Here is a 10,650-nt window from a genome sequence, read left to right on the forward strand (position 1 = left end):
TTATAACATAAACTTTATAGCACCGTGATGAGTTGACTTTGTTTTGCGGTCCACTTAGTTTTAACTAAAATATTGAAGCATTAATATTTTTATTATTATAAAATTAAATATAATTATAATAGTTAATTTAAATATTATTATAATATAAAAAATAATAATAATTTTAAAATAATTAATTAATAAAAATAAATAAACAAAGATTATAAGAGAGAAATAATATGATTTACAATATCGAAACCAATTACTTGAAAAAGAAATTACTTTCTCTTTTTGTAAGGAGGGATAAAACTTTGTAACTACCTATCCAAATTTGAAAACAAAAATTTAAGGATAAAACTTTATAATTACCTACCCAAATTTGAAACCAGAAATTTAAGGATAAAACTTTATAAACACCTATCCAAATTAGAAAACAAAAATTTAAGGATTAAACTTGATAAGACCTATCAAAATTTAAAATAAAAATTTTCAGTTACATAATTATATATGGAAATAGTAATATATAGTTTTCCTAATTGAGTGGCTGCCAAAACAATTACTTGGATGTTTGTCCACCGAAGAAACTAAAGCGCAGTATTTATAGTTTCCATTGTTTTGTGTGTACACCTGAACTACAAGTTCGTTTAACGACTTTTCTTTTACAGGAAGAAGAGCAAATAACAGAAGGGCTACAACTGGATCAAATTCTTAAAACAATAGCTACCAAGAAGAAACCAACCCACAAGAAAGAAGGTAAAGAAGGCCAGAAAAGTTAAAAAGGTCGAGCCACCAAATATCAGTCCAAGACCACACACCACGACAAATGGTAAGTAAGATCGCACAATTGATCCTGTACTGACCCAATGACCTCTGATGAACATCAAAGTAGCAAGGTTCACCACGTTCCACCCACCAGAGTGAAAACCCAATCGGTTTAGGCTGTTGGCAACAAAACAGTGGCAATTGCAAGTGAACAGGCTGTACGAGTGATGTTGAAATTCCTGCGTGCTCTTCCGCAATGCATCATCCCATGTCAATGTCCCTCTTCGAGTTAGATCCTCGTCATCCTCACTTATGCATGCAGATGGACGGAGAGAACTGGAACATTCCTGGCCAACATTCAAGGGGAATAATTTTAAAAACAAGTTGAAATACACCGATAAGCATCTATTGCAAGGCAGCTTTACTTGATCACATTGTATACAATATAATGTCAGCTTGTAATAAACAGTGCTGCACAAACCATATCTGAGGCACAAAGGCATACTGCAATCAATTTACTGTCAAAAGCATAGTCAACGTCATAGACTCCAAGCCCCACAGTTAAAATGATTACCAAATTCCCAGAATAATGCACAGCATGAGGGCCACTCATATTTCAGTCTAATCATTGCAGATGGAAACCTAATTCAGAATCCAGATTAAGAGAAATAAAATATACCTTTTCTTTGTCAATCTGTATATAACGAGTCACTGAACCAAATGCAAAATTGTCAACACTGACAAAATTAGGCCCTGCAAAGTCCAGTATTACCCCATCCTCTCTGCATATGCCAATATGGCCAATGAAAGGAATGAGCCATGATATTACAGGGAGGGGTGTCCAGACAATGCAGTAGGGAAACCGTGCTCTTTTAGGATCAATCCGCATGCTTTGCTGATCTTCAAAAACCATCTGCTGTTCAGGATCCACATTTTCTTCCATCACCAGAATTTGTGAAACACTAGATTTTCTTGAGAAATTAGATGCTCATGAAATATATATGTGTGTGTGTGTGTGTTATTCTGGATATAAGAATAGAAGAATATGACAAATAAAGTTTATCGGATAGAAATATTGCAAATCAATATATAAATTTAAGCAAAAACAAAAAAATTCAGTAATCCTTGCAAGCCCATTTTAAATGAACTTTCCATGTATTGATTGGAAAAGGAAAAGTTTGTTCTGCAAGTTAAACATAATTGAAAGCCTGAAACATGATATTGTTCCGCAAGTTTAAAATTAGCGAAACATTAAAAAAAATGTAGCTTAAAAATTAAAAAATGTGACCATAGATAAATTTGTTATCTAGTGTATATTCCAAGGGACTCTATCACTCGAAGAGAGAACGTCCTTCATTAGAACTTGTAAGATCTTAAATCATGTATAAAGCAATTAATTTTAATAATGCAAAACTATACAAAAATGCTTCATGAGGGCATTATATATCTGGACTCTTCACAACCATTCATTCCCTTGATATAAGATCATTACCCATCCCAAACAGAAAAATTCCTGGTTTTTGTCCTTCCATAAAACATATAACCCCTTGCACAAATATTTTCCTAGTTAATTCATCAAGCAGCAAACAGCCTTCACTAACCCAAACTTAGATCCAACAAAACCCTCCATTCCACCTAAACGTTTCCCCAAGCACATGCATCCATCATGTCTCTACTTCCCTTTTGTTAGCACACCCAGAAGAGCAACCCTAAAGTTCAGTGCAAACCACTTCCTTATTTTGCATATGCCGAGCAAACAAGTGAACCACGCAAATTCTAACACTGTTCCAAATTAATGCTGCTCAGTTATCCAAATTAGCTACTATCGTGTATCATATTCGTAATTATGGTACAACAGTGTCAAGTTAAACCAATATTTATACCAACCAAATGGGTAATCACTATTCACTAATCAGTCGCCTTCTATAAAATTTTTAAGATGGTTTCTTAATAGCTGTAATCAAATAATCTCAGATCAAACTTATTGTATGCAATTAAGAGAATCGATTTCAAATCAAATTAAAAGAGAGAGAGAGGTAAGCAAGTATGATTCAGTTCGTAACAGATTCATATCAGTGAATGTATGGAACCTAGAGAATGCAAGTATAAAAGAAAAAAAAATTGAACAAAAAAACTACCAAAATCCATAGGGAGCGGAACTGTAGGGAATGGAGAAGAAGAAAATACCTTGAGAGGACAAAGAAGCAGGCGAGGAGCGATCTATTGTGGTTGGATGCTTACTGAGTAGCGGAGTAGTTTAGACAGGTCAAGATGAGAGTCTAGTAATTAATGGGCTTCTTTTTTGGGCTTCCGGCAGCCGTTGCATTGGATGTTTTCTTTTAAAGAAAAAATGAATTTTAGCTCTGTGTATAATTTATATTTACGCTTTGGCTATTTCAAATTTTATTATTTTAGTTATGTAAAATATTTTATTTCCTCCTTTTTATTTATTAATGCTAATATAAGAAGTAATATTATTAATTTAAATAAAATTAAATAAAATTAAAATATACTACTATAATTTTATTTTTTTTTGTATCTTAGTATAATTGCAAGACATGGGAGCATGGACGCCAAAAATAGAGGAGCCAGAAGACATGGGCAGATAAACCTTAGCCCAAGCCCAGTCCGGCATCACTGGAAGGCTTCCTTGTCGCCCAAGATACGATTATATGGCAGGGCCCAGTTTCTTTCTTTTGGTAAATATCTAACAATATAAATTCAAATAAACCTTTGTACTTTTGCTAAAATTAAATAAGTTTAATTTAATTTTTTTTTACAAATTAAGTTTTTATATTTTTATTGAAAAGTTAAATATTTTTTTTAATTAATATTATATTAAATTAAAACTTATTTAATTTTTTTCAAATTAATTTTTATTAAAAATTTCTTTTTTAATTTATTTAATTTAATTATTTTTAAATCGAACTAACCGAATGTAAATTAAATTTGTATTATAATATCAAAAAATAAAAATTATATATTACAATAACATTCACAAAAATTCAACTAAGTTGTTTTTTTTTATTTGTTAATCGTAATTTCTTTTTAGCAGAAATTTTATTTGAAATAAATAGAAATCATGTAAGATTATATAAAATTTTATTTACTTTTTTTTAAATGAATCGATGCAAACGAAAATGAAAGAAGGATCAAATATTGAAATTGTATATAAGAAAATATATAATTTATATCTTAAGACAATTTTTTTTAAAAAGAAAACAATAAAACCACAATAGTTGCATCCTCATAAGTCATAACCAAAAGCTGTAAGTAAAATAATGGTAATCATTAATACATAGAAGTATAAAATTAAGAATAGCTGAAAATTTGTAGATATTAATTAGTTAAGTAATTGTGTCAATATTTATATTTAATCATTATATAAAAATTTAAATATTTTTAATATAAAAAAACAATTAATAGATATTTTTATAGAATTAAAAAGACTTTCTTATGTATATTTTTTAGGGCAGTATAGTGGGATGGATATTAAATTAAAAGGACCATGTCATGCTCACACCAAATTCCCCAATTAGAAAAACTTCCTCTTGTGGGCAACTGACTTTGCTTCTTGATGAAGTAAAACTATTCATCAACAAAAATTTGGCAGGACTAGCTCTTAACTACACCACATTAAGTTGAAAAACAGAAACCACTTTCCACCACATTCTGAAAATTTCACAACATTGAAAATGTGAAGCCTATGAGCTAACCCAAAAGCCATCCACATTCAACAAGTCAAGATTCAAGCTCTAGATCGAGTTCAAGGTGTGGAAACCTTTGATTTCTCATGTGCATCTCTTCTTGTTAATCACATCAAAAGGAGGTCCCATTTAAGAATTTTTGGTTCAAGAGGGTCGAGACTCAATTGCCCAACTCAATGGTTATAATGCATCGCTAAGGTCAATGCCTAACCCACTACTCCCTTGCATAAACTTTTTCTTATTGTTTATATATCAGAATTTAAAACTTAAAATTATACTAAGCTTTGTTGAATTATTATTTAATGTACAGTAAAAGAAAATTTAAGTTAAGATTTTATTAAATATTGTTTAAACCGATTTTACGAATAAACCAGCTAAATCAGAGCTTCTCGTAAAGGAAGCATATAGGTTTCCTTTATGTAATGAGCTTAACGATCAAGTTGATTTAATGCATAAACGAAATAAAATTGGTGTAGACCACCATATGGTAAAAATTATGAATAAAAGTGAAAAATAAATAAATAATTATAAAAGAATGGTGGTCCTCAGTCCTAATACACTAGCTTACCTCCATACTAGGGACAGCAGAGAAACCACTTCTCAAAAGCAAACTTCTCACTTTCACCACAATTGATTCCTTTGAATCTACTATTTATTTTACAGGGACAAAATTTAAATGATTTTTTATATAATTACATTTAATTTATTTAATTTTGATAAAAAAAATCAATTAAAATAAATTTTTACAAATTTTTTTTATTTGAAATAGATAAAATATCTCTTATAAATCTGAATTTCTTCTACCGACTCCAGTTTTGAATTCAATTCTTTTAATCCTTCAAACTTCAAGTCATTTTATGCCATGTTGATTAAATAGCAATCCATTTCGAAAGAAAATATCACCTGCGCTCAAAGTGGATTTTCCATCATGACAATATTAACTCTCTTTTTTAAAAAAAAAAAATAAAATAAAATTAGTAATATAATGATGTCATGTCATATAATATATAATTATTAGGGCAAGAATAACAGAAGATATAAGCACCAAAATCTCATCAAATTGGCCTTAAAGGAGTAAGCAACGAAAATTTTGGCATGGTTTATGGTCTAAAGAAAGTATGATATTCCAGTCTTGTCGTTGGACTCCCAACTCAAATCATGGAATCTCTCATTGCCTGCCAATTACATCTTAACTGGACTTTATTTGTGTCATTTTCGTTCTTTTCTTTTTTTTCTTTTAAAAAAAAAAAAAAATCTGAGTTTTTGATATATTGTGTGTCCTCTAGATTTCGATATGATTCGGGAAGGAAATTTTTTCCATTTTTACAATCTTCTTAGAACACCACTAATTAATGTGGAGATAGTGGAGAAAATTAAATAAAATTAATTAATTTTAATAAGAATAAGAATTTTAAACTTGAATTATGGAGGAAGGATTAATATGTAATAGAAATGAGAATAGGAACAAACCCTAAATTCTGAAGGGTCCCATCATAGAAGAAAAAATTTCAAGATAAAAGGAGGAATGGTGGGCCAAGACAAGCATGCATGCGATGCGAGAGCATGCCTTTCAGGAGTGACCGCAAATGCCCAGAAAATGTTGATTTACTTATAACACACGAAATCAAACCCAAACCCAAATCCAACTCCTCCTCTCATTGTGTGGAAGCAGTTGAAAGAATGTTTGCGCTGGGCTTGGCTCCTCGCCTCTATGCCTTAAAATTTTATTTTTATTATTTATGTAATTCTTTTTATTTCTCTCTACTGCTATCTAAGAAAGCAATCATATGGCCCAATAATGTAATACAATTGTATGTGCACTGTTTGCTGGAACCATACACAGCAATTGCACAGCGCGAATGAGAATATGACATGCAAGTTGATTGATATAATAATGTGACTTGGCAGCACATTAATGTTTTTGACAATTTTTTTTTAAATTAAAAATGGATTAATATTTTATAAGAAAATTGATTCATGATTTTTATAATTTTCATAAACAAATCTAAAAGAAATTATAATGGGTATGAATTGTTTTTGTCAAATTAATATTTTTAAATATTAAATGGCATTAAGTGTGAGGAATGAGTGTGGCGAGTCAACCATGCATGATCCAAGATCTGGGAAGGGAACAGACACAGGGCTCGATATAACACAACACATACGCTAGCTATTGATAGTACTCTATTATTGGGACTCCCGCACATACTCTTCTCTCTCTCTTCCATCTAATAAATACCTTTTTTTCTTTTCATAAACTATTAGGTAGGCTTTCTCTATATATTTATTAACTGAAAAATTAATTAATTAATGAATTTTTGAAATTTCACACAGTGAAAGTTTGTTGATGTTGAAGATTTGCCCTTTGAGGGTTATTTGGTGTTGATTGGAGAGAATTTGAGATCTTACTGACCTGCAACAATAGAGAAACAACAACTAGGGCAAAAAAAAGGCAGCACATAAGAATTAGCAGCAAGGTAACCCTGAGATCTAAGAATCATGTACGACTGTGAAAATCAGTTTCACATGAGGATAGGAAAGAGAGCTGCCTGCAGTCGGCAATAGCATGCAGAGGCCTAAAGCCTAGCAAGAGAGAAACCATGCATTTCATATAACATAAGATGACCCATGCTTTATGACCAACTACAAGGAGATTCACAAACTTCCACTCTCACATTGCAATAACCTAGCTAATCTTAAATAAGTCTAATAAATTACTAATTTGAATTTAAGTTGAAAAAATAAAATTAAAAGTGGAATTTATTAAGTTAGGGATATGTCTACATCCTATACCATTCTCTTTATAAAAATAACTTCAACTTTATTCCTGATATTGGAACAGTTAAGAGGTATGGTGATGAATTCACATCACACTCAATCATTTTGGGTGAATTTTTTTTTTTTTTTTTTACATTATATGGTAAAATTAATTGCACATGCACCACTAACCATAACCAAAAATCAAAATCATCCAAACAAATTGCTCAATAAAAAAATATTTATATAATTATAAATCAATAATATTAGATAATATGTGAATTATCCTATATATTTACAATATGAATTTAAAAAAACAAACAAAAAACAAAAAAAGGGAATCTGAATCGTCATTAGCAGATAACCTCGTTGACGAGATATTTTTGTTTTCATTTGATTACTTAAAGCTTTAATTTTGGGATCAAATTATAAGGTAGGATCTAATGTCTAAATTCCCGCATTATGATGATAATTACAAAATAATATGAAGATTAAAGAAAAGAGAATCGCAATCATCCCGTAATTGTCATAGAAAATTACAGAATTGGACTGCAAACGGGGCCTCCTTCCTTTCAGATATCTATAGTGGCAATGTCAGTATTCGGTCCCACTTGATGTGATTTGCTTACGTGTTACAAAAGATATTATATTAAATTAAAATTACTGTTAAGGGAACGTATATTTTAAAATACATTAAATAATATTAAAATTGATTTTAAAATTTTATATTTAACATATTTTAATTATAAAACTTTTAAATAAATACATTTAAAATATTTTTTAAAAATATTATTTTTTAAATGAAAATTAATAAATTAATAATAAAAAATATTTCTATACAAATGATTAATCAAAACATATAAAATTAAATAGGTTCAGATGTTATTCAAATACTAGTAATCAAATTTAAGATAAATTTTAATTAAATTTAAATAAATTTAAATATTAATAATATTTCAAATTTATATTTGAATGATATAATTTCTGCAGGTACCATATCCATTTGCATGCCTAAATTTAAGTTTCCATGGTAGATGAGGCTTGCTCCTTACCTCTAGACTTTCTTTATTACAGAATGGAGAGATTTCCCTAGTATATGAATGTGTTGTTTAGAGCTTAAATCTTGAAGAGCTGTTTGCAAACAAAATGCAACATCTGAATGGAAAATTTATTCAAAGCCGATGAAGTAATAAATCGCAAACGATTTTCATAAAAAGAAATAAATTCCTATATTTGTGAGCTCAATCATTAGTAGAAATTGGTTAAAACACCTGCAACTTTTTTCCTAAAATCTCTCAGAAGTTGAAAATTTTCTTCGACAGTTATATATATTTATTGGTTTTGGTGAGATAAATATTTGAATTTGTAGAGCACATTTCAAAATCTTAAGTGTCTCGTCAGTTTCATATTCCCTTGTTATCAATGGACATAGGAATAATCAAGCCATCTAGAGAATTTCGCCACAGTGATCCGCTGTGGCTATACCTCTATCTCTTTTGTGCAGAAGGCTTTTTCTTACCTTCTGAAGTCCTCTCCACTTTAAGACATCTCTATATTTAGACATGGACCAATAGTGAAACACCTTTTATTTATTAATAATTCAATTATATTCTCTAAGGTCACTTATGAGGAAACTCATCTTGTTCAGGAAATTATAGGAAATTATTCAAAAGTATGCAGAAATGAGTGGACAACAAATTAATTTGAAAAAATTCTCCATTTTTTTTGAAGACATATAGTTGGATTGCTTCAGGTAGAAAACATTGGAGGTCAAAATAAATTCCTAGGCCTTCTTGCGCTTTTCTCCAAATCCAAATCTATTACTTTTGAGCAGCTTAATAAGGTAAAAATTTCTAATAAAGTGGCGGGTGCAAAGAAAAACTCCTCTCATAAGGTGGAAAAGAAGTGATGATCAAAGTGGTAGCCACTGTTCTTTCGATATATGCTATGTCTAAGCGTAGAATTTTACAAATCCATTAATAAGATATTTTCTAATTTATGGTGGGTCAAAAGCAAAAAGAAAGGAAAATATATTGGATCTCCTAGAGGAATATGTGTTATCCAAAAGCACAGCTTGACTTTAGAGATATGGAGATATTTAATATGGTATTGCTTGCCAAACAAGGATGGAGAATTCTCTCTCAGCCTCATTTCTTGGTGGCTAAAATCCTTAAAGGGAGATATTTCCATTCCACCTTTTTTTTATGAGCAAAGTAGGGTTCTCGTCCTTCTTAGGTATGGCAGAGCATTTTGTGGGGAAGAAGAATTTTGGAAGAATATGTTCCATGGAATCTCAATAATGGTAACTCAATTCTTTGCAAATATATCGTATGGATCCCTAATTCCTTTCTAGGACACCCCACATAAGATCAGATGCAGACCCAAATATCAATCCAATTTCTCAACTTATGAATTCAAATTCTCACTCTTGGAATATCAACAAGCTTAAATATATTTTTGAAGATGAAGAAATTTAGAATATATTAGTCATCCCACTCAATTTGTTGAATCGTGAGAATTCCTTAGCATGACACTTTACTACTTATGGAGAATACACAGTTAAATCAAGTGATTGGATTGCTTGTAAGCTTAAAGCAGATAATGGAAGCTCCTCAGCAACAGGTCCAATTTCAAATGCTTTAGCTTTTAATAACAAGCTCTATAAAGAATTGTGGAGCCTTAAACTGCCACCTAAAATTTATACTATATGTAAAAATTTCTAAAGAACACGTTACCAACAAATGAAACTCTTCACAATATTGTTCCAACAGCTTCAAATACTTGCAAATTTTGTAGTATGATTGAATCAACTAATACTTTATTTTTTAACTGTTTGAAAGCCTCTCAAGTGTGGCTAACTTTCCCTCTTATGTTATGCTCAATTTGATGAATTGTTGGTATGAAATCTTAAAATTCATATGAATCGTCAATAGATTTTAATAAGTTTGTAATTGTGATGGTCCTCCTTTTATGGTTTGTATAGAAAACTAGGAATGAACTGCAATTTTACAATCAGACATGGGACCATAACTATATTATTTTAGTAGTCTTAAGTTTCTCTCAAGAATTAAGTGAGACAGAACTATAATAAAATCCACCTCAAATGGACAATTATCACTTTTGGTCTCCTTAATCTTGCCGTTTCCATGAATTGTTAAAATAAATTTCGATAGAGTTATGGACAATAGACATAAAATATAATTCTATTGTATTCTAGTTAAAAATAAGACAAAACATATTATTAGTTGGAATTGCAAGTGAATTTCGAATATCATATATTATGTCTGTTAGAGAGGTTACACAACTAGTTTATCCATATGCTCTTACTTTTAAATTAAAAGCTTATGAATATCAATACATCATAAAAATCCTCAAATATTTTTTTAACTAGTGGAAATTTGTTTTCAACAACTTTTCACATGGAAAATGTGGCAGCACACTCACT

The 10,650-nt window shown here is 30.2% G+C and overlaps 1 protein-coding gene across 2 annotated transcripts; it reads right to left on the reverse strand.

The window, feature by feature from the left end:
* Window positions 1–546: 546 nt before the first annotated feature.
* Window positions 547–3,065, reverse strand: LOC110601669 (protein RTE1-HOMOLOG). 2 transcript variants are annotated; one of them, XM_021738898.2, is made up of 3 exons: window positions 2,929–3,065; window positions 1,421–1,703; window positions 547–1,088 (listed from the first exon to the last, which is right to left on the reverse strand). In XM_021738898.2, exons 2-3 carry the CDS (start codon window positions 1,682–1,684, stop codon window positions 669–671), a joined length of 684 nt encoding a protein of 227 aa, XP_021594590.1. In that variant the 5' UTR covers window positions 1,685–1,703; window positions 2,929–3,065; the 3' UTR covers window positions 547–668. The 2 variants fall into 2 exon arrangements, with proteins under 2 accessions (XP_021594590.1, XP_021594598.1); XM_021738906.2 differs by lacking the exon at window positions 2,929–3,065 and having other exon boundaries at window positions 1,421–2,922.
* Window positions 3,066–10,650: the final 7,585 nt, after the last annotated feature.

This window comes from Manihot esculenta, chromosome 1 (assembly GCF_001659605.2).
Source record: "Manihot esculenta cultivar AM560-2 chromosome 1, M.esculenta_v8, whole genome shotgun sequence".
Taxonomy (NCBI): domain Eukaryota; kingdom Viridiplantae; phylum Streptophyta; class Magnoliopsida; order Malpighiales; family Euphorbiaceae; genus Manihot; species Manihot esculenta.